The sequence below is a fragment of the Phaenicophaeus curvirostris genome, chromosome 19, assembly GCF_032191515.1.
Source record: "Phaenicophaeus curvirostris isolate KB17595 chromosome 19, BPBGC_Pcur_1.0, whole genome shotgun sequence".
Taxonomy (NCBI): Eukaryota; Metazoa; Chordata; class Aves; order Cuculiformes; family Cuculidae; genus Phaenicophaeus; species Phaenicophaeus curvirostris.
Window position 1 is genome coordinate 14,959,827 of NC_091410.1, and position 23,523 is coordinate 14,983,349.

At 45.3% G+C, this 23,523-nt stretch overlaps 2 protein-coding genes across 5 annotated transcripts; one reads left to right on the plus strand and one right to left on the minus strand.

The window, feature by feature from the left end:
* Positions 1-547: 547 nt before the first annotated feature.
* ACOX1 (acyl-CoA oxidase 1) lies at positions 548-19,651 on the minus strand. 4 transcript variants are annotated; one of them, XM_069872711.1, is made up of 14 exons: positions 19,496-19,651; positions 18,443-18,602; positions 12,556-12,716; positions 7,951-8,058; positions 7,303-7,422; positions 6,635-6,750; positions 6,278-6,447; positions 5,814-5,976; positions 4,909-5,099; positions 4,489-4,668; positions 3,931-4,036; positions 3,700-3,843; positions 3,088-3,294; positions 548-2,110 (listed from the first exon to the last, which is right to left on the minus strand). In XM_069872711.1, exons 1-14 carry the CDS (start codon positions 19,605-19,607, stop codon positions 2,060-2,062), a joined length of 1,989 nt encoding a protein of 662 aa, XP_069728812.1. In that variant the 5' UTR covers positions 19,608-19,651; the 3' UTR covers positions 548-2,059. The 4 variants fall into 4 exon arrangements, with proteins under 4 accessions (XP_069728812.1, XP_069728811.1, XP_069728813.1 ...); XM_069872710.1 differs by lacking the exon at positions 12,556-12,716 and adding an exon at positions 9,684-9,844 and having other exon boundaries at positions 19,496-19,649; XM_069872712.1 differs by lacking the exon at positions 19,496-19,651 and adding an exon at positions 9,684-9,844 and having other exon boundaries at positions 18,443-18,582.
* A 259-nt stretch (positions 19,652-19,910) lies between these two features.
* On the plus strand, positions 19,911-23,019 carry TEN1 (TEN1 subunit of CST complex). Its single transcript, XM_069872238.1, has 4 exons — positions 19,911-19,927; positions 20,402-20,508; positions 20,647-20,804; positions 22,111-23,019. Exons 2-4 carry the CDS (start codon positions 20,423-20,425, stop codon positions 22,245-22,247), a joined length of 381 nt encoding a protein of 126 aa, XP_069728339.1. The 5' UTR covers positions 19,911-19,927; positions 20,402-20,422; the 3' UTR covers positions 22,248-23,019.
* The last annotated feature ends 504 nt before the right edge of the window (positions 23,020-23,523 follow it).

The window sequence follows — 23,523 nt, forward strand, 5'->3', positions numbered from 1 at the left end:
GGAGTGTCAGGGGATGAACCTGAATCAGGAAACATCACTCCAAAAGGGTGAGGGTTAGGAAATCTCACCCTAGCAGCCTGCAGGGAGGCACGCTGGCTCTGCTGGGAACAGCTACATGGGAACAGGGGGAGTTCACATTGAACAAACGCTCCCACTTGACAAAGCATGGTCCAGGACAAAGCCAGCCCTACTCCAGCCTCACCCGACTGTACTGGAGCTGTTACTTCTAGAAAATCCCTGGGAAAGGGCCTGCCCTTCAGAATGTGGATGCTGCAGGCCCGCTTCAACCATTCCTGCAAATGAGATCTGCAGAAGGCAATCCACAAGACAGACATTTGTCTGGAAACATTATTCAGTCATTTATTTAAGTCTGTATATAGAGGTCATATTGTTGTTCTTAACATATTTTTAACCGGCTGCTCCATTATGCCTCCCCCGGCCAGCTGTCTGCTCTACTGAACAAATGGAAGGCAAAGCCCTGTGCCTCCTCTGCTATCCGGCACAGCAGTGGCTCCATTTAACCTGAAGGACTGAGGAGCCAAAAGGCAAAGTTTGATTATTTTATTTAAAATTAAACATTTCTTTCTGTTCAGCTACTGCATGTAGAGCCAAACATTGTGTCTGATCATTGTTAGTGCCAGGAAAAACTCATCCATGAAAACTGATCCAAAATTAGAGACTAACAAATACCAAAGCTGACAGAGAACCAGCTTCTCCGATGTTGCCTCAGAACTGCAGGATTTGGGTTCATGCTGAAGCTTTCCATTTCAAGGTCCAAGTTGCTAATCTCTTGTGAAGAGAGGTTTTATTGTTACTAGACTGAGTATTTGTGCTGGAAAACAGCCATGACTTTGCTCACTTGCAGTTGCAATGTTTTCCCTAGGCATGAGGAGGTTCTGTTCAAAGGCAAAATTTTTCCCCTGGCAAATCCACACAGTGCTGTGCAAGGCCCAAGTCAATGTAAAAAAACAAAACTAGGCAAATCAGAGAAAGCTCATTGGAAATGCACGGGTAGGAAAAAATCAAGACACTTCACTAGGGAGTGTTGTTTTCTTGAAGAATGCCTTTAAGAACCAGAAGAACATCCCAGAACAATCTGAAGACCCAAGGACCCTGGCCAGCCGATTTCTGCATTTAAATACTGGCATCATCATTCCAGGTCAAATTTGCAGTTTCTACCACTACACGTGGTTTGTCAGACCAAATCACTACAATTAACATTTGTAAAGTGCTTCGAGATAGTGCTATGGAAATAGGAACAGTTGACAGAGGAGCAGAACATCCATTACCAGCACCCAGCTACTTGATTTTTAACTGAGCAGCATTGCTATGTTCTCCTTCAACTTCCTATTAACAAAGAGTGCGATGTCAGTGCTGGAGATGGCACACAGGTAAAGGGAGTTTCTGCAGGGCAGAGAAAGAAGGATGTACTGGAAAACATGAAGATGTCTTCTGGAAAGAAAAATGAAGCAGAGCTCCAGAGGATGGGGATTTACTTCCCAGCTATATCAGGGAAGCAGTGCCATATGCAGATTCATGTGCACTGAACTGTGCAGGAGGCTTTCAGCAGCGTAAATATTTGCCATACAAGGAGATAGGTGGTGCTAATCTTAAAAAAAAAACTAAACCAAAAACAAAACCTCAAGACATTGATGTTTTTTGGGGAACAGACATAGCTGCTCATTAGAACAACTGCCTGAGGGGTGTGAACTACTCAGTAGTAAAATCCTGCTACCTTTCCAGTTGATAGTAACTCTCTAGTTACTTTTCTCTAGTCAGCAGCTTCACAAAAGCAATCCTTGTATGAATCCATAAAGCTTTCCCACATTTTTAAAAGGTTAATTTTACCACTATAATTGCACTTTAAAGCCAGGCATTGATCCCTACACACTCTTCCCAAACACCTCCTTGATTTATGAAAGTGGAAAGCAAGGCTACAATTATTCACCGTCCTACAGCTACCAGGATTTGAAAGGTTCAATTTAGGCGCCTGAAGAAAGGGTGCAAACACACAGTTTTCAGGTCAGGAAAAATGTGCATTTGAAGAAACTAGCAGGCTTCACAGCTTGGCTTGCATTGGCTTCAGGTGTTTGTGGAAAGACTCGTGAACCTGTAAAAAAAGACAGTGGTTAAAACAAGGTAATGCCAGAGTTTTTGAATGGTTTTAGCTCCTCACATCTCAGAGTCTGCTTTTATACTGTGAAAATTTGGATCAGAGGCACTTCAGGGACTTAAGAACAGCCAACTAGGGCCTGTGTTTGAGCTGTTTGACACAAAGGATGAGAATGTAAGCCAACACAAATAGCTTCCTCACTACCATCTTCATAAGAACAAAGGGATGCAAGACATCTATATCCATACAGGCAACTCTTTGGCATTTTAATTCAAGGCAAACTGGCAGAGGTCTCCTCAGGGAACTGTAGCAAAGCTCCAAAGCTCCACTAACAAAAATTCCAAAGCACAAAATACTGAGCAAGTTCTGGTGGGAAGTTACAGTCGCAGCCTCTGTCATCCCATCACAGGAAATGCAGCCTGTCCAAGTCAAATGAAGGCAGCTAAGGCCACCAAGATAGGATTGAGAGTTCTGTTCTGGCAGATAGAAGAGGGACACCCACTCTTCTCAGCTTGGTTTCTTTTATTAGCTCAGCTACAGCTACAGCCTTAGGGCAGAGAGACAACACCTGACATAACACAGGACCAAGTTATTTTCTTCCCCAGTCACTACTTCTACCTGAAGGCATTCAAAGATTTGCCAGGAAACAGTTAAGGCTTTCATAACTGCTGTTACTGAGCAGAATTACCAGCAAGTGACAATTGCTTTTAAGTTCAATAAGATGACTTGATTGTTTCTTTAAAGGAGAGTACAAGTTCCTCCCTCAACCAAGAAACCAAGTATCCTAAAGGGATGCATATGCGGGACATATAGGAGAGTTAGTGAAAGTATACTGAAAGCAGAGAAGCAGAAGTTGCTTCCAGTGACATTTCTCCCCCTTCACTGATTACCTGCCAAGATCACTGGATCAAAATTAACAACTCTAAACGGAGTTTTTTCTCTCGGTGCAACCGGAAGAAATAAGGATTCTTTACCTCTTTTTGGTTCAGCGGGGATTTCTTTGCCCACTCAAACATGTTCTCGTAGACATTACCATCATATCGGCCAAGCACAGAGCCAAGATGAACATCATGAAAGTCAAAGGAGTCTACCAGTGCTACTGCGTTGCGCCGGATTACAGCCAGGAGCTCTTTCACACGCTGGTACACTTGAGTGATTTGGGCATCGGTCAAAATACCCGCCTTAGGGAGAACCAAAAGAGAGATTATCAGAAAAGAGAGATTTGGAGTACAATATTCACCCTTTTATACACTAATTTGCAAATGTACGCAGCCCTGGGAGCATGTCTAGCTTAGACGTCCTGTATTAGCTTCTTGGGTTTTAACATATACTTGGTCACGAACTGGAAAACATTTAAGCTGACTTAGACAGGTGCCATGTTACCATTTATCACCCAACTCTGCTTCTCGTGGACCACAAGGGAGATTGGCCAAGTGCCTTCCATCAGATTTGCACCGCTAACACCTTTCTGAAAGTCAACAGTCCAGGCCTTACTCTCAAGTATTCCTGCAGCTCAGTGTTTAAAGCATCTTTGCAAATAACGACTCTGGCTATGGATATTTCATGTGCTGCAGAAAGACACCAACCTGCAAGAAATCCCCTGTGTTCTTACTGATCCCATACAGTGCATACAGGAGACACAGCTCCGTCAGGACCGCACGGACAGCTGCATTACTGAGTTCGGACAGCTTAGCTGCAAAGAGCTTCACTATCACATAGTGACAGTGCGCCTGCAAGAAACGGAAGGAAGGTGAATCAGGTTTACGAAGAAATGAGAAGCTCTTACAGAATGTTTATTTACCAGGCACAGCACTGACCTCAGATGCTCGCACAAGATCAACAGAAGTTCTATTCCAAGCATCCTCCTTGCTCCTTCTGTAGTTCAGTTCCGCTTGCAAGTTTTTTGCTGCAGCTTCTACAAGCCTGTTTCATAAAAGAAAGAAAACCAGATTAATAATAACACCACATTAACCAAATACCTATTCATATGCAGGCACCTGTTCTACTCTCACGCTTCCTTGCCAACAGGCTGTAATATCAGGATTATTCCTCTCCAGAGAGACCTCTGAGCAGTCTGAACAATATCGGTGTTTGTATGCTGACAAACACTTCACATGTAAATAAGGAAACAGTATTTAAAAATGGAATGAGAGCAGAGTGATGAGGCCATGCACAGGTGTACATAGCCTCTGGTCACCCTGGAGCACTCAGCACTGACCCCAATGTACTAAAGTGCATCACTTCCCAAACAAAACACGGAGCAGTGCTTTGCAAACCACACCTTGAGAATCATTAACAGGGCATTGCACCACTACCATCTCCCAGCACACACAGTTTTACTGGTGCCTGGCTCAGTCCAGCAGACGTGAACTCACCGGGCAGCACGTGCTTTGTAGGCCTCTACCAAGCTGAGAGGATCATTGATGCGCACAGTCACAGATCTAGCAGCCACTTGCTGTGGCTGGATGCGTTGCCTGGGGAGATCGTTAAGGTAGGACACCATGCCAGTGACCCGCTGCCCAGAACTCACTTGGGTATAGCTTTTAACAAGGAACCTGAAAAGAGACACAAGTCACAACCCTTCTGCACAAGTTTTTGAATGGAGAGAAGTCATCTTACTGAAGGTCAGACTAGCAAAAAGCAGATGCAGGCATTTATTATTTTTGTCAAAAACAGGGCAAGGGATAGAAACACAAGAGCAGTTTCATAGTAATAGAGGATGCTCTTCTGCTCATCACTTGAGATATGGAGATTGTAGACAAGGCAAGAATGCCCCTGGACAGAAGCCACCATACCTTGCTGTCTGCAGCATCATGACTGTGTTTTCTCCCTCATAGGTGCAGGATGGGGTGAATGTGACATAAATGTCAGGAATGCCGCTGCAGCGAGAGTAGCCGTGCCCACCACATGCCATTCGACATTCCTCAATACCAGCATTGGCAGTCCAGGAAGTGAATGCCTTCAGTCCTGCTGTCAGTGCATGGAGCTGAGGGACAAAAGCAAAGCCAATTTAGATATTTTATTTTCTGTTCTTAGCTTGCACACACACATGCCAAGCAGTGCAGTCCCCAGAAAAATGCAGAGCCAACGCCATCCTTCACCCTGCCCCACAGGGTCTTGCTTCTTTTGTAAGAAGTCTTTCCTGAATCCAACTATTTATATTAAAACCTCTGTACACGTAGACTTCTTTCAAGTACCTCGTCCTTTCTGTTTACACATTAGACATACAAGACTGTTTTCAGTTAGGTTCTCAGATGGAGTCCCTAACTGTAAACTAACAATTTACCACCCTAGCCCCTCAGTACAGTACCAAAACCTTTCATCAACACACCAGTGCTACTCTAGTTCTTTGGAAGAACAGTCAAGAAGCTACAGCACAAGCTTAAGACTGGTCTTAACTCCACTCCCAAGTGATATGCTACCATTCCTAGTAATTCACCTTTGTAAAAAAATTATCTTCATAGCAGCTTTCTCACTGTGTATTTACTCCCTGTTTTTTATAAAGGGCTGATAAATGAATAGTGCAAATAGAGAAGTAAAAGTCACCAGCACACACTGGGCTTGGGATCTCTGAATTCAAAGAAGTACAAGATGTCTCATGAGCAAAAGCCAAAAAGGCTTGATACCTTTCCTCTCATGATATAAAGAAACCTTACATAAAATTAACATACACCCCTCTGATTCTCAGAGGACACAGTACCTCTGGCAGCTCGCTCAGATCCCCTTCATTGATGTCTCCACTAATACGACGATAGGTGTCTTTTATGTAGGCTCCCACGAAATGAAAAGCATATGCTGTTGCCAGGAGAGGAAAGAGTTTGTACTGTTGGGTCTGATAATCCAGGATCTGGGGTTCTGGCTCCCTAGAGCAAAATACAGATTAGTTAGTACGCCAGTGGTTAGCAGAATCCTGTGGGGCCTCATTCAACTCTGAGTGGCTTCTCCACTTGGAGAGCAGAGGCTACCCCCATGTCAAGCCAGACTACCCAAGACTGTGCACCTCTGGCAGTGGGAAGGCATTTTGGCAGTCAGGAATGAAAAATTCCTCACTTCCCAGGATGAAACAGTATTTCAAAACAATCTCAACTGCAGTCACTCTTTGCTCCAGTACTTGAGAGTTTTCCCTCAGCACTCAAGGCTGCTCTGCTATTTCACTGCACTTACCCTGGCTTTAGCTCCGACTGGTGTCGCACTGCACTGTAGCGGATGGCAATGGTGCAAGCCCGGGACAGGGAGCGGGCTGAATCGCCTACAATGAGAGACCGGATGAACACCATGGTCCCGTAGGTCAGCTTGTCACTGAGTGGTTTCACGTAGGTGCCATCTGGTTCCACCTACCAAAAAAAAGTTTCAGCCTGTTGATTTTTAGTTTCCTCCCTTTTACATGTTCACATGTCAAGCTCTAAAATCATCAACTAGCACTCACAAGCAACCTACAATCTTTTTTGGTACACTATTCAGCCACACAAGAGCATTCAAGTGTCCATTTCTAAGAGCATATGCTGAAATTCACTGCTTTACCTGGGCATATTTCATCAGCATGTTCTCCCGAGGAATTCTGAAGTTGTCCATTTTCAGGTAGCCATTATCCATTTCATCATAACCAAACTTTGGCCCAATGTCACCCACTGTAATACCTGCCACAGACAAAGCCGCTCGCATTAAGAAACAGGAACTAAACGTGCAAGAGGTTCAAGCCTTCTCCAATAAAGAGACTGTCCAGTTTTCTGGCACTGTTAGGAGTAAAAGCTAACAAGAACCTTAATCTCTGATGGAAGCGTGGACACCAAAACATGAGGACCTTCATAACTGATAGGTAGTCCTACTGTACAGTCACCAGGGGAACTGTCTCTAAGGACCACCTTCTCACTTCTGATTAGAGAACGGTGAAAGATAGTGTTTCCCTTTCAGAGCACAGAAGGACACACTGCCCCACAAGACACATTGCTGGGAAACCCTGGGACAGAATCAAATCCCAAACTAACCTATACATTGAAAGTGTGACATGGAAAATGACATAGTGGTGGTTCAGTCATCGGGCAGAGTCCTTGAAGCCCTGAGACATACCATCTGCTCACTGAAATCAGTGAAATAAGCCAGTGTCAACAAGACACTGCAGCTCTGTATAGCTGGAGAGAAATAGATCCAACATATTCCGTAAGAGCTAAATCCTTAACAGCAATTTTTACCTGGCAAAGGTTCATGGGTGCCCAGCTGCCGTATGGGTACGATGAAGGCATGCAGTCCTTTGCACTGGCCCTGAGTGTAGAGCTGAGCCAGAACAATGGCGTGGTTTGATGTCTTTCCAACTGCAGAGTGGGAGTCAGAAGGGGAAAAAAAAAACCAACCAAATGAAATACTGATATACGCAGAATCTCCTTCCTTAGAGCAGGATTGGAGATTACATTCACCACATTACACCTTAGAAAACTGGATTTCCAACACTGGCTATCATTCAAACTCTACAGCTAGACAAACAGTGTTACTGAAGTCAATGGAAGCTGCATAATGCAATTCTCTTGTCTACACAACACCAAGTCCTTGGCAAACCTGCCAGTAGAGCTCAGGAAAGTATAAAGATTTTGATACAACCCATCAAAATTACACCCAATCCATACAGTGTGAATGATTCTGATAAACAGTCCAGAGCACACAGATAACCCAGAGTTTTAGCAGGCTCTGCTAAGTCTGTTACTTGCTGTGCAAGAGTAACTGCTTTCCAGCCAACTCTCTGGATCAACTTTCAACCATTGCTCTGCAGATGTAACACACGTGGCGTTGCCTCCCTAAGTTTTTCCATATATATTCTGGATTTAGACACACAGTGATGCACTTACGTCCTCCTGGCCACCACTTAATGGAGGTCACAGTGGGGCTGTTGAGGATGAACTCCTGGGTGGCAGGGTCGTAAGTCGCTGTTGTCTCCAGACCCCGAAGATGGGTTCCTGAAAAAAGGCAAACACACTGTTTTGTCAGAAAGTTAGCCACAAAACCAGGAAAAGACAGAACTGGACAATGGGAAGTTGAACCCCAGTAGTAATGTCCGCATTTTAACTTTGGCTTCAGGATTAAGTATCCCCCAAACAAGGAAGAACAAGTGAGGGCCAGACCATGTTCTGAGACCTGAAGCCAATTCTCAGAACACTTTTTTTTTTTTTTCCCCAGTGGTCTCAGACCAGTTTTCCAGGCACCTCCAATCTGACACCTTTAGCTTTTCCACATCAGAGGCTCTTTCGCAGTGAAAAAGGTCCAAAAAACCACACTCACCTAGGTTTCACCAAAACTGTAATAAACTGCAAAACAAAAATCACACACTTTTCAGGCACAAGATGAAATCAGCAGCACCTCATTCCCTCATCAGGCCTACATTCTCCTCACTTGATGGAGCAGTTTCTCCCAAATGAGATCATCCAGAGCTCCAAGACAGCACAGCAGTAATGGCAACAGCATGCATGTGCTAGGGGACTGCTGCAGGTGCAAGCGGGCGACACTAACAATTCCAGTGAAAGTCTTTGTCTTCTGACTGCGACTCTTTCCTTCGCACACACCTCTCTTGGCAGTGCCTTCGTCCCTGTGTAAAATAAAACCACCAGGCCCACTTGTTTAAACTGGACTCCACCCAGAAGCTTCAACGTGTAAAAGGGTATCACCTCGATGCATCCACGTTTCCAAAGCACGAAGCTTAGTGACAGACTTCCACAGGCAGCTTAGCACAGACTGACTTTGCTGGGAAAGGATCTTCACACCTCACTACTTGCAAGAGATTCTCCACAGACTTGCAGTTATCTTATGCTTTGTACAGTCTATATTTCACTTCAGCACAAAGATGAATCCTGCTAATTTTTAAAAAACAACTCTCACCTGTAACTCTCAGATGTCAAAATTAAAGTTCCCCAAAGCATAATATCCTTCCTGTGAAACCTGGATTAGAAGTGTTGCAGTCACAGTACTGCTGGAGTTATCAAAATCCATTTCAAAGCTTGAAAGCAGAGGAGAAGCAACAAAGTCTTCAGACAGAGAATTAAATACCCCCCACATTTCATGGCTGATTTAAAAAGAACACACAGGATTGAGTTACAGAGAGAATAAAGCTTCCCATGAAACACGAGCACTGGAACCAAGTCATCCATGTGTTTCCTGATCCAACGTCAGTCCCAAGCAACTCTTACTGTTTTTTAGCCCCTTATGGCTCTGTCCTTCAGTATTCACACTGAACGTTAAGCAGAGCAAAACAGAAACCACACGGGACAGCATGGTCAGTGTAGAAAGGAAGAGATGCCATCAAACGGACACTGCCACCACCACAGGCAGCAACCCACCCTGGTGTGACTGGCACGAGGGGCCACTCAGTCTGGAGAACTACAGACACCCAGCTCTCCCACAGGAGAAAACAGGGTAAGCTGCACGTGGCATAACGATCTTTCCAAAGTTTCAGAGGCAGCCCACTTTCCTCTACATTCACAGCTGCGTGCACAAAGGCTGTGGGGCAAACACACACCATTTTCCCAGGCAGGGGATCCTTTGTACACAAAGCCATTCCCAGAAATAGCATTTAGCGAATGTACTGTACCATGGCCCATTTCAGTCTGGGCATAAGTGCCAATGATCTCCAGATTCCAGGCAGGCATGAAGAAACGATCCTGCTGCTCTGGGGTTGCCTGGGTGAGAAGGGTGGGGAGGAACATGCCCAGATGAAGGTCCAGAGGCTCAGGCCGTCCACGATGAACAAAGCTGTGAAGAAGTGTCATGGGATGGGAGTGTGAAGGCAATGTTACGGGAGGGAAGCAAGCATGAGGATTGATGGTGGAGATTCAGGAAGAGACAAAAGGGAAAAAAAAAAAAAAAAAAGATTCACGTGTAAATCAGAATTCAGCAAGTGAATTTCAGAAAGGCAGAGCACTGTCCTTTTCTCAGGCCTGAATAATAAAACACTACATAGACTCTGAAATAAACACACTGCAATGCATTTCATTTCAATCATACAAAAAATGCATTTGTAATATTCCCATATTTTAGATGCACCACAATTGATAAAAAAGGATTAATTCAAACCAAAAGACAGCCCAGACTTTCACTGTCGTTTGGAAGCCAGAGCCCACCTAAGTTAAATGGGCTGAGTCAGTGTCATCTGCGGAGATGTGACCTGGAGGAAGCAAGCCTTCTCCCAAAGATAGCAAGTCCACTTTTTGTTTTTCCACAGTTTGTGGGTAGAATCTGGTGGAAATCCCAGTTTACCCAGCTTCATGAGCCAGGTTTTCACTGAACTTTCCTTGCTTCAGAAAAGGACAATCCTGTCTGTGCTATCCACTACACTTTTTAAATAAAGAATAGACACAATGAGCATATATTGCATTTCAGCTCAGCTCCCTTCAACTTTCGCTACTCGTAAAAGCTCTCTTAAAAGGACAGTGCTCTGTGTCTCATGAACATAAAGAACTTGGCAAGAAAGCTGACATTTTTCTACCTGTAAATCAGCACAAATCATCTCCAATAAAAAGGTGTCATTGGAACTATCCTTCCTCCAAGTTCTGTCAAACGACATTGTCAGGTAAAGCGGCCTATAAGGCTTCTCAATATAAAGATTTACATGCTTCATGGAATCTTTAAATATGGATAGCTTCGAGTACTAAAATAGTAGGGATGCAGGTTAGGATCAGTACCTTCTGTAAAACGTTGTTCAACTGGCACACTGACTGTGAAATACTGTAACTGGTCTTCAACAGGAGCATTTATATATTTAAATGAGAGATGCATCATGAAAAGAGCACTGATCTGAGCTCAGCTCAAACTCAGCTGGCACTCTTACCCAAGTGAGAAGAATGCATCCTTATGGTACCTCTAAACATACATTAACATGAACCAGCTCTATCCCTGGAGCTTCCCAAGAACTGCAGTTCTTTTTTTCTGATGTTCTTGGGCACCTACAAATAAAGTCAACCACCTAATAAACTCAGTAGCAATGCTTTCTAAGCTTTTTGACTAAACAGCGACCAAGCAAGCCTCTTTCCAGAGACTTAATCAACTACAGAATAGGTCAAAATCAACACAGACTACCAAGTAGGTAAAACTGATAGATAGACTTTTATCTTACTAAGTAAGGTTAAAAATGAGTAACTACCCTTCCAAGCTAGGATTCCGTCCAATAATTCAGAGTTCTGTTTCCCCATCACCAGTTTATACATATCAGGATTTAATTAAGCAGAGCTCAGAGACAATTACTGCAAGAGCCTTACTGATGAAGTAGTTAAATACTCAGCTTTCGCAGCAGGAATGCCAGACAGTTGCATTTTAATAATTCACCATGGAAGTTATATTTTCTTTACCACATTATGACTGCATTGTTTCTACTAAGTGTGAAAATACTCATTTTACCAACAAAATACAACAGAACTACAAGTAAACCAGACCATCACCAGGCAAAAAAGCGCAATGATCTAAGGTGAAACAGCAAGTGAAACAAATCACTTTGGTGTGGATGTGTCCAATTCAAAGAAGCTAGTGTGAAAAAGCAAACAAGGTTAGAAGGCATTCATTGTTGCACTCCAGTTGAATCTCGGCTTCTGGCATGAGGTGTGCTCATTTCATCGCTCCCAAGTAGAATGGATAATAGGATTTCCCCCGTTGCATCTTCTACAAATGTTCCAGCTGCCATGAGCAGCTGGAACACAACAGCCAGGCAACTGGCATCATCACCAAAATTCTGCCATGCCCAGATGTGCACACATCACATTTTCCAAGTTTATATGCCAGCACAAGCACAGTCCTGGGTTTGTTAAGCTATTCTTGCTGGTATTTATCAGCCATAATTCCAGGTTCTGGAGTAGAGGACTGCTTTCTGATGCATTAAACATTCTTCCATTTGTCAGTTTCACCGGTTGTAGGAACAAGATTTTTTTCTTCCTTGAACTCAAGACCATTCCATGAAGTTGTACAGCTGCAATGGAGTAGCACCTGGAAGAGAAGTGCCTGGTGCAAAGCATACCTTCCTTTCAAAATCCAAACTGCACAATCTGGCTGTGCTCCATTGCATCTAAAGGTGCATCACTGCCCTGGGTATACAGGCAGTCATGCACTAGGAACTCTGACACACACATGCCCCAAATCCAGGCAAAAATGAAGCCCACCGCACTGCTGACTGACATGTTCCAACCAGTTCAAGTGAAATTTAGACTCCCGGGGCCTGGAAGAACCTCCTAGTCTTAAAAGAAAGTTAAACAACTACAGAATCAGTGATCAGCTAAGAGGTGCATTCTGGAAAATCCCAAACCTAACTCTGTGATTACTTGGATGCAGAATGGAGCTGCCATCCAGCTATAGGACACATCAGCAATTAACCAAATGATTTCACCTTTCCCCTTTCAGATTTACCTGGGGAGCGCCATCAACTTACAAACGGGAGTTAGAGAAGAGAGGTTACCCATCAATCCCCGAGGGGAACTAACCATGTCCCATTTCGGTCTGGGCGTAGGTGCCAATTATCTTGACTCCACGGACCAGAGGCAGCCATTTCTCCTTCTGAGCATCAGTCGTTTGGATCTCTAAGGTTTTTTGAAACATGCTGAAGTGGAGACTGAAAGGTTCAGGAAAATTGCCCAAGCATGTTCTACAGGAGAGAAATAGAGGTAGCTGGATCTCAGTCTTACTGTTACTGTGATCCTGATCTCCAGCTGTAGCATAAGACAAATCATCTCCTTCTCTATTTCAAACTTTTTTGTCCTGCAAGCAACCTCCAAACATGGAGGAATCGCAAGCAATGCTAATGGGAAAATAAATGTTTCTTTCAGTCATTTTATTCACCTCAGGAATCCTGCTGTCGCTAGGTAACTAGACAAAATACTGCTCTACAAAGATTCAGGGAGAACTTCAAACTGAGGACGTGATAACCAAATTATTTTTTCCCTCATCTCTCAGGTAAGGGAGGGATAAATCGCGCTGCTGCTGGCAGCCCAGAACTGGGCCATATTAGCTACATATTGAAAAGGAAAAGGTTTCTCAGGTGACCAAGTGCTTTTCCAGAAGAGCTCTGTGCTACCTGTAGGTGCTCCTACCTGCCATGAGATCAGGAACGCACCTTCAGTTAAAATTACTATTACAGGCAAGTGCTGGAGGGAAGAGAAGGAACATCAGACATTTCAGGTGTGCCTCACCAAAACAGAATTTGTTTCATGAGGGAAAGCTCTACTAATATAGTAGCCACAATGGCAGGCAAGGTACATTCCCAACTAAAACAAGCTCCAGAACACAAACGTGCTAGAAAGTTTCACTGGGTAAAAGCTTGGTAGGAAATGACAGCATCTTCCCTTCCACATTCTGCAATCCGAACAGGTTTTTCATCTTCCACCCAGAGTACACGAGTGCTCATTCCATCCAAACTCAAATATGGAGGAAGAATAAATGAATGCCCTGCATGAAAACCTACATATGAGATTGCTCCCAGCTACCCCAGATGCCTACAAGGGAATGCACCGTTCCATCCCAAGGTACAGCTGCCTGGGGAGCATGCCTGAGAGCTCATTGCAACACAGACCCACACAGCACAGGGCATGTGATGCACATAGTTTGACAAATTACAGCAGCATTTGTGATGGGAACTTTACATCCTGCCTGGAATGAGTGCCTGGGAGCAGAGAGTAAATAATTTATAATTCAGAACCAGATCCCTGCACATACTGTGAGAATTGGTCACAGGGTGAGAGAAAGCAGGACAGGGCTTCAGCACCACTGCACTGTACGTTGGAGATGCTGATTTTAAATGGAAGAGTTTCTAAATGGACAAGATTGAGCAAGTCATGGATTTTTTAAGGAGCAAAACTACTGTAATCAAGTAATTAAGGTTGGTGATTAATGTATAAACTGAGCCTTAAGGTGGTGTAAGTGCAGGTACAGAGTCCAGAGTACTTGAAATCGAGGCAGACAGTTCTCTTACCAAAAAAACCCCAAACACCATGCAGGGCATGTTTAAAAAGCTGAAGTTATCAGGATAGCCAAGAGCTTAAAAACACTACAAGGAGAGTGAGACAGCATTTTTCATTATTCTTGTGGTTTCCTACATGGATTATTGTTTCAGTTCAAGATGCACACAGCAACAGCAACACCCTTTACTTCTGCACTGTCTGCAGCACAGTAACTGCACATCTGTTCCTCAGGTCCACAAAGGACAGAGCTACAGGGAGAAAATGAGCACTGACTTTGAAATATACCACTTCGGGGCAGCCTGGGAACAGCTCAAACAGTTTTTTGCGCAAGTTTCAGGAGCTGCTTGGAAGAAGGTGCAGCACATGCTCTGCTGTCAGAAAGCCTGAGCCAGACACTGCTGCTTCAAAGGTAATGCTCCACGAGAAAAGTCTTCTCAAAGGCCACATCAGTGACTTTCACTGCCTACCAGTTAGTTTAAGCGCAAGTGCCAGGCATATCCAGCACCTTCTCTGACAAGAGTAAGAAGAATGACATTTTACAAGCAGATAATTTATGACATCCCTGTTTCAGGTCATACTATTCCACTAACTAAACACACAGCATTTAACAGCTTCTTGCATCAATCAAGCTGAAAGTAGAACCGAACACTGACTAATTTAAAGAAGGAACTTCATCTCTATGAGTTCCACAATGGATGACTTGGAGTTTCTTAACGTGCCTTTTAACTGCTTGAGCAACGAGGAGAGAGAATCCCATTTTCCTCCTAAAGCAAGGCAAACAAGAGGTATGACTTCCCTCGATTCTTATTTCTTCCCCTTCCAATTCCTACATCCCACTGGGCATTTCCCACTATCTGTACAGCTTGTTGCCCCAAGACCACATTGTGTAACTGCTCTTATTGCTGCACCAAGCCTGCGCACAGTCAGCTGCATCTTGCCCCAGTGACTCAATCACCAACCAAAGGTCATCTGGTTGGTCTGAAGTCAGACTTGCCACAACAATACTTGAGCCAAGAGGAAGGCTGCAATCCCAAAGCCGCTTATGGGAGAAGGATGTGTAGTCATATGCCATACTGGCAATACAGATCTTTCCAGATTTCACAGCAACCAATGCCATCCACACAAAAAAAGGCACCTGCATTAGAGAGACATGTTTGGCAGCCCTTCTGTCAGTGAAGCCAGTGCAACAGGAGCTAAGCCTTCATTTTCAGAGACTCCAAAACAAAATGAACATTGCAAAGACATTCTCAGGCTGCAGAACTGGGTCACAGAAGACCATCATTTACTTTAAAGCAAAATCCACAAGCAAAGTTCTCTAACTGTTTGCAATCCTTCAGGTCACTCTCTGGACAAAGAGCTTAAGGTTGCCTCAGGGGAAGAGCAAAGGATGTCTGACCTGTGCTTACCGGGCTCCTGAGTTAACAAACACTGTGGTAGTAATCCAAGTTAACAAATGCTGTGGTACTGATCTTCTGTTCTAGTTGTATCAGCAATCCGAAGGCAGACTCACCCACTCCCAACTAAGTTAGCAGTGACTAGCAGGGCCCCTACTACAGCTTCTCTGGTTTGATTTGCCCAAGCTAATCCAGGTCCTAATTCTGGTTTCAAAATGAGAAGGACAGACAAATTCTCACAAGGGAAGTGTACGTTCATGCAATGCTTAAGAACAGAAGAATAATCTGTTGGCTTGCAGGTGTCAGACCTCCTCTTCCATGCCCCAGTTCATCTCAACTGTTTTTCACTTCTCTATTCAATCCCATTTTCCTCAATGAAGGTTATTTAAACTTTAGAGTGAATTAAATCTGACCAGATTGCTCTCTTCAAAGAGAGCAATTATACAGCAGAACAATGTGCAGCACTACACATCAGAACAATTTCCCAGTTTTTGTGCTGACTTATTTTGCTGTAGTTAGGCTGAAAAGAAACCTTAAATATTGTCCCTTTACAGCTGCTGGCCTCCATAAGCTGTAGTGACAGCAGCAACCACAGTGCTGACACGCACTGTGACACAGGAAGAACTGACCAGATGAGAAGCAATAAAATGGCTTCTAAATATATTTAATAGATGCTGTTATGGTTTAGAGTCCACCAAAGCCCTTGTGAAAACAAAGGAGAAGCATTCAGTTCAACACCTCCTCCCAGCAGCAACAACTGTTTAAGAATATCTTAAAGGAAGGAAGAACCATTTCTCCTGGCTTATTTGTAACAAAGCTAAGAAGGTGATCAGTTGGGATACAAAGCTACCAGTGAAGTGCTGGGAGCAAACAAAAGCTAAAGGAAAACAAGCAGCTCAAGAGTCTTAAAAATGGCGTATGTAAATAAATTGGTCCCTGCTATCTGGGGACAATCACGAGGCATGAAGGATTACTGGCAAAGTACCTTAAGCTTCCACACGTAAAAATCTGATGTCAGTCACAATAAATACAACTTGACATCTGAATCAAGGACACAAACTTCATTCAAGGTATGTCACAACACCACAGTCCTCCTGCTTTCCAGTTGGGGAAAACAAATAAACCCAAACAGTTTCTCCAGGTCAGCTTTTACAGAAATGCAGTCCCTCCTAGTTGGTACCAATGAGCATGTTTGGATATGAGACAGAAATAAACTGAGTGTTCCAAGTGGAGCAGAGGGGACAGATAAAGTGCAAATGGAATCAATGCATGAAAAATAACCTCCAATCATTTTATTTCTTCCATCTATTAAGAAGCAGTCAGCCAATATCCTCCCTCACAAACACCAGACACTGTGGTAAAGGGCTCAAACCAAGAACAACCACTATATGGTTCTCAGAGCAAATAAACGCCACTTGTAGACAAGAAGTGCATGTCCTGCTCTTCATTCTTCCACACGTTATTGCAGAAGACACCGGAACACACATTCTACTATAACCACCATTAACTTTTAAAAACCTGAACGTCTGCAGTCATCTCTGACTGAAAAAAATGAAGCCTTCTCCATTGTGTCAATTGGTTTTGAATGATGAACTCTGACCAGTCACACCTGACCACTTACATCACACCAGACATAGACGTATTATTTGGGTTCCTATATGAAATACCAAGCTTTTGTCAGTTTAAAGTATAGAATTGCTGACTCCCAAGTAAGTTTATGGAAAGACAAAACTAGAATCTATCATCCGACTACTTCACAATAGTCCAGTGTTCACAAATCACCATCAGCAACACTACCAAAAGACAACATTTATGTTGCAGACTCCATGGAAATGTGCCAGCTAGTGCAATGGAGAAACTAATGTGAATTTTCTCCACAGAAATGATCGAAGAAACCTCCCTATCACCTCCAATAACCCTTGTGTAGGAGAAATTAATGATTAACTCTTGCCAGGCAATACCTGAACAATCTAATACAGTCCCTGAACTTCTGTCCTGCTATCATTGTCCACCGACAGCAACTTTCAAGACAACACTTGCGTGACTTCCACAGGATCCTTCATGACATAAGTCAGCACCAACCAATTTCTTTGAAATTAAAACTACATCAAACAGGATGATTTCAGCCAACCAATCCCAATATTCAAGGCCAACTACAGCTTCTGTACAAACCCAGTAAGAGGGTGTCTGTGATTCTATTGGTGCATTTTTTAATGTGCTATGTTGATTTAATGTGCCAGAGGATATAATTCATGGTATGGATAAATTCACCCATGTCTGGATTTCTAGAGCTGTGCAACCTCTCTGCTGAGCAGCTTCCGTGTGACTAAATCAGAATGAGTTTAATAGAACTAAGGGAAGAAATACATCCAAGTCAGGAACTAAGCTCCCTGCAAGCTGGAAGGAATGAAACTCAGATGTAAAGACAGTTTTACTTGCATTAACTTGACCCCAGGGTAATACTGTCAGATAAACAAAAGGCCAGATAAAACAAGAAGCCTCTAGGTCAAAGGGAAGCACTGCAGCACTAGGAGCTCAGAGGAGGGAGATGGGACAGACAGTTATAAAGAAGAACTTATAAGCTACCTTGAAACATTGTCAAGTACTCCTACAGTGCCACTCAACTACAACTAAGTGCACAGTGAAGTAGCCAGCTTTAAGACGTTTCATTAGAAGTTGGAAACTCATCAGATCTATTCAGATGCAAAATATTTCAGTATATTCTTTATTCCTTTAGGGAAAAAATTTAAAAAACAGACTGCAAGTCCCATTTTCACTTTCATCACCATATGTAATAAACAGGGTGTAATTGTTAAAGGTGCATTTCTAGTAAAAAATCTAAGAACATACAGCATTCAGGAAATCAGGGTTTCATCTGAAATTCACTGAAGCCAAGACATCAGTGGGATTTTGCACAGCTCTTTAGCCTTTGGACAGCAAACATAAGAAAAAAACCACAACTCTAGTGCACTTAGTGATGATAAAAACACAAACAAGAGGCAAACTCTACAGCCAGGTACCTTTTAAACCAGTAGATCTCCTCTGGATCTGCAATTCCATATTCTCTCAACTTCATCACCATCAGAGCGCTCTTCCTGATGGCTTGCTCATAGCGCTGGCTACGGGAGAGGAAGTTCAGATCTTCATGCTGGAAGTCAGGGTCATTAAGAACTAAGGCCTCTAGGGACAGAAAAGAAAGGAAAACAAATTCAGTTTTCACAAACCCAGCAGACAGCACGAGAGAAACAATTCAGCACTGCACTTGTACCTCCAGGTGCAGGTAGCAGGAAATTAAAAATAAAAGTGAAATCAAAAAGAACCAAAAGCTGTCAGAAAGGGACTCCAGCAAGAGGGCACTCTCCTGTTCCACACATAAACCACATTTTCAGACAGGGCTGCTCTGCACTTGGCAGGAGGTCAACACAGTGATGTAAGACCCGCAGGCCCCTCAACAACCATCTCAAAGCCTCCTATAGCCATCGCTACTGCCAGATCAGACTCCCTTATGGACTTTGATCCTCACACAGCCACTTGCAGAAGGACATAGCTATCATTCCCAGTAGGCCAACTGGAAATCAGAGTAACTAGAGGCCACTCACTTTGTATCCCCTCTGGCATACAAGTTACACAACAGGCTAGGAACAGGAAGAAGACGGAGGCATTTCATTATAACCCACGCGTCATGGAAGTGGTGGCAAGAACCAGGTCACACTGGAACTGTTGGGCAAGAGCATACCAGGAAGGAAAAAGGAGGGGAGAGGGCCCAAGAGGAATGCCCACGAGAAGCTGCCTCTCATCTTCTGAAGGAGGAGGAAAGACAGAGGCAAAAGCGCATTGCTCTATCAGGGCCACCCCAAACGCTTTCTGTGAGAAGGAAAGATGGGGATCAGGGACAGAACGCCCATCAGACAAAACTCCCGTCCTTCGGGCAGCCCCTCTACCTGCAGGCCCCCTCCTGGAGTCTATCCTCTCCCCCAGCCTCCTCTCTCGCCCCGGCCCCTCTCCTCAGAGCCCTCCGCTCGGCTCTCTCCTCGCTTCCCCTCCCGCGCGGGGCCGCCCCCGCGCCCCCTCACCGATCTCCTTGCGGCGGCGGGTGCGCTCGGCTCCGCCGTCCAGGATGTGGGTGAGCAGCTCGGGCTGGAAGGTAGCGGCGGCGCGCTCCCTGCGCAGGTCCGCGTTCATCATCGCAGCACCGGCACCGGCCACGCTCCCGCTCTGCTCCCCGCCGCTGCGTCCCGCCCCTCGTGACGTCACGGTCCTGCGACACACACTCCCCGGGACGTCACGGCCCTGCGACCGCCCACGTGACCGCCGCGGGGGCGGCGCCTCCCTCGGCCGGGTCCGCGCTGCCCTGAGGAGCCCGGCCCCGTGCGGACACCGCGCCGCCCCGGGCTGCGCTCAGCGCCCACCGCGGGAGCCCGGCGTGCCGGCCGCGGGCGAGGCCGCGCGAGCGTTAAGCGGCGCGGGAATTGGCGGGCTAAGCGGACGTGAGCGTGCGCGTTCAGGTGTGCGTTAACTACCACCTCCGGGTACCGTGCTGGAGCGCTGGGCTCGGCGTTAAATACTGCGATCGGTGGCGCATCCGTCTGCATGCAACGCGCTGCACTTGAGGCCAGGCGTGCATCAAGCGTGCGCGTCACACTGCAGCGCAGGTGGCACTGGCACTGAACAGCCCGTGGAAGGGGCACACAGAGCAGCTGGGGTTGTGTTACAAAGAGCCATAAATGGATGTTCAGCATCTTACATTCTGACCCCCTCCTGCTGCACAACGTGATTCAGGAGAACATGAAGGATACAGGACAGTCCTCACTCTGCAGAACTTAACTTGGTTTTTAAATCTGGGTTGTATGACGCAGGGAGCCAAAGGATGCACAGAGGCAGGTTTCCACCTGGGAGCCTGTCAGAGGGGTTTCACAGCCACCTGGTATCTGGATCAGGTACCAGGGTGGCATGAATAGAGATCTTTTGCTTTCCTGCAGGTCCATCGGCGGTTTTGTGAGATGCTGCCAAGTGCTGGTGTCTATTACTTCCCGTGGGAGATCAACAGCTCAGTCCCAGAGGGAGAGACACTGAGGACGTTTGGCAAGTGAGAACGGTACCCTGCTCTCCTTGCAGGCCAGACTTTTCCTTCACTGGCAGCCCCCCACCCCACCCCTGCCTCCCCCATTGTTTGTAGTTGTTGTTTTCCTGTGACGCTAAAACTCCCCAAACTGATCATTCCCAGGTTATGTTCCTACAACCTAGCCCAGTCTGAAGCTGTTCTCACTGCTCAGCACAGCTCAGCTCAGTACCAGGTCTGTGTCAACACTGAATTTGTGGAGCCATTCCAAGCCCAGCTGGGATCTCGCTACCTGGTTGTGGGAGAGGTTGAACACAGGGAAGGTAAATGCTCCAAGAACAGTGCCCTTGGGTGCTGCTTATGGTTCATCAGCTCCTTTGTGGCCCCCTGGGTGCACGGTGAGGCATGCTGTCACTGAGGACAGCGTCAGCCAAGGCAGGCTCATTGTGCAGCTGCCTCCGGCCACACAAGCCTGTGATTCAGGACAGGAAGAGACTGTGACAAGAGCTGCCTGTTTCTTTTTGAAACTACGGTGCTCTGACAGATTTTGTTATTAAGAAGCACCTCAGCAGCATTACTGAGCTTGTGAAACCTGTGCTAAAGCCTGCTGGCATCATTGCCCGCCAACGCATCGTCTTCACACCAAATGTGACCGACCGATTCCTGCCATACCTCATTGCGAGCTGGCTGGGTTGGTCTTCGCTGTCCTTGAAAGGCTCTAATTATACCCTTAACCTCAGACACGGGGCATGAGGAATGCGGGCAGGCTCTGTTGTGCAGGGCACCCTGTTGCCCTTTCTTGGCGTGTCCCAAGCATTACTCCAGTTGCTCAGTGCTTTGCATGGGGAGTTGATCTGGGCTGGGGTAGTGAAGCAAATCCCACGTTGCCTTGGCCACTCCTGGTAACAAGCGTCGCATTTGTTTCATTGAAATCCTCGGTGGCATGTGGAAAGCCACACTGCATATGCATCTGAGTTACCTGCTAAGCCACTACTGCAAAATTCCTTTAGAAAGACATGTTCTTTTGGTCATTAACAGCTTAGGAATGAGTTGGCCTCATTTTGCTGGGGTGGAAGGGGAGCAGGGTAAGGTGGCAGCTGTGTCACCAAGGCTTGGCCCATTTTCTGTAGCTCTGTGTTATGATTTGGATGCCAGCGATGAACTGCTGATCAGGGTCAGCATCAAGCCTTTTCTAAGCCCAGCTTTGTTCTGTCCTCTTCTTGTCTGCACTGAGGCATTCAGAAATGAGCTTAGTCCTATCACTGTTCCTTTTTAGACAGGGAAAAATAAACTTCATCCAGCCGTGAAGCAGACATGCTGCATGGCAGGCACTGGCACTGACACATCCTGGGCTCAGTGTTCCCCACCAGTGCAAGGAGAGTGCAGAGTCAGTCACCGGTGTTTTGTAGGAAACAGGGCTGAGGGAAAGCACCTCACTGAATTACCCTGCTCCCAGGCCTGCTGCTCGCATTGGTGGAGACACATGGCTGGTTCAGCCTCCTGCAGTTTCTCAGGCTATGGTTATTTCGGCAGCAGGAGCCATATGCTGCCTGAGGACAGCTCTCTGTTTGCCTTCGAGCTGCTCCATCTGTTTTTTTTTCTGCAGAAACTTCCTGTTTATATTCCCAGGTGAGGGTCCTGTGGTAAAGGCACGAATATTGACCTGCGTGGAAGGGATGAACGTGCTTTTGCTGGAACAAGCCGTACAGGAGCAGAGGAAATACTTCAGCGAGAGGCAGGAGCGGATGGGAAACAATACATCCTGACAGCAGCTCTGAGACCCGTCATGTGCTGGTCCTCGCGCTGCCATTTGCAACAAATACATTAAAATTACATTTAGGTGGGTTTGCAACACTGCATTTTGCTGAGGCAAATAGCAAAATCGCTATGCAGGAAAACACTTGAAGTCTGTAATTCAGTATGTGACTGTGGGTTGTCCATTCATGCCAGGTGTCATCACTGAATATAGCTTTGGGAAGCAGGTTTGTTGTTTGTTTACAAGGGTGGTTAAGGGAAGAAAGCTTTTGAGTTATACTGGTACTTTTTTCATGCAAGGTTTGGAGACATCAGAAAAAGGAAAAGTCTTCACACCTAGAGTTAAACAGCTTACACCCACATGCACTGCCAAAGCACAGTGTGTTACTGGCTGTTGGCAGGTCAGAGGTAAAGGGCATTAGTGCAAAGTTCGTTAGCCCTGCATGGCTGTGGGTCCATGAGAGCAGGTATTTACTTAGTGTGACTCGGCTGCCGTACAGGAGCATCCCTAGCAAAACACATATCTGGACTGTTCTACAAAGAAAGAAGAAGAACAAAGAGTCACTATTTTCAGTAGCACCTGCCTCTTTGGGTTTTCAGAAGCTAGTTTCCAACGTAGGGGATTGACTTCAGCTCTAAAATAAATATTTGCAGTGCTCTGAGAACCACCACTTGACTTTCTTCCTTGACACAACTAAATTTAGGAGACTTTGTATCACTATTTTTGAAGTGTCTAAAGGTTTTGATTGTTATTTTCCTAAATAAACATTAAAAGAGAAGGCAGCCTGTCCTATTATTTGTTAAAAAACTTTAAGCCAATTGCATTACGCCCTGCAAAAACCCCATGGATGATGTAAGAAAACATAGCGATAGGCAGTTTTCCTCCTCCTCAGCACTGAGTGTGTGAGGAAGTGCTTGGTTTTGAAAAAAAATTGCAAGAAGAGGAGATGAAGTTACATTACAGCCGCTCTGGTTTAAGAACATGGTGCCGGGCCCTCCTAGGAGAATTAAACCACCAACAAAAAGAAAATCAGTAATGTCAGATGAGAATAACATGTCGGTGCGAGAAAGAGGAGACTTGCCTCTGCTGTGGGAATCCCTGGACCTGGACTGTCTTGCAGGGGAGTTCAGACACCTGCAGCCTTTTCTGCTTTATGCTCAGATTCTCCAGTGAAATATTCAGAAAATTAGGACTAAAGCCGTGCAATGCACAGACAGATCAAAACACAGCCAATATTGACAAAATCCCCTGGCAGGCTTGCTTCTAGGGCTTGAGCTATCAGTAAT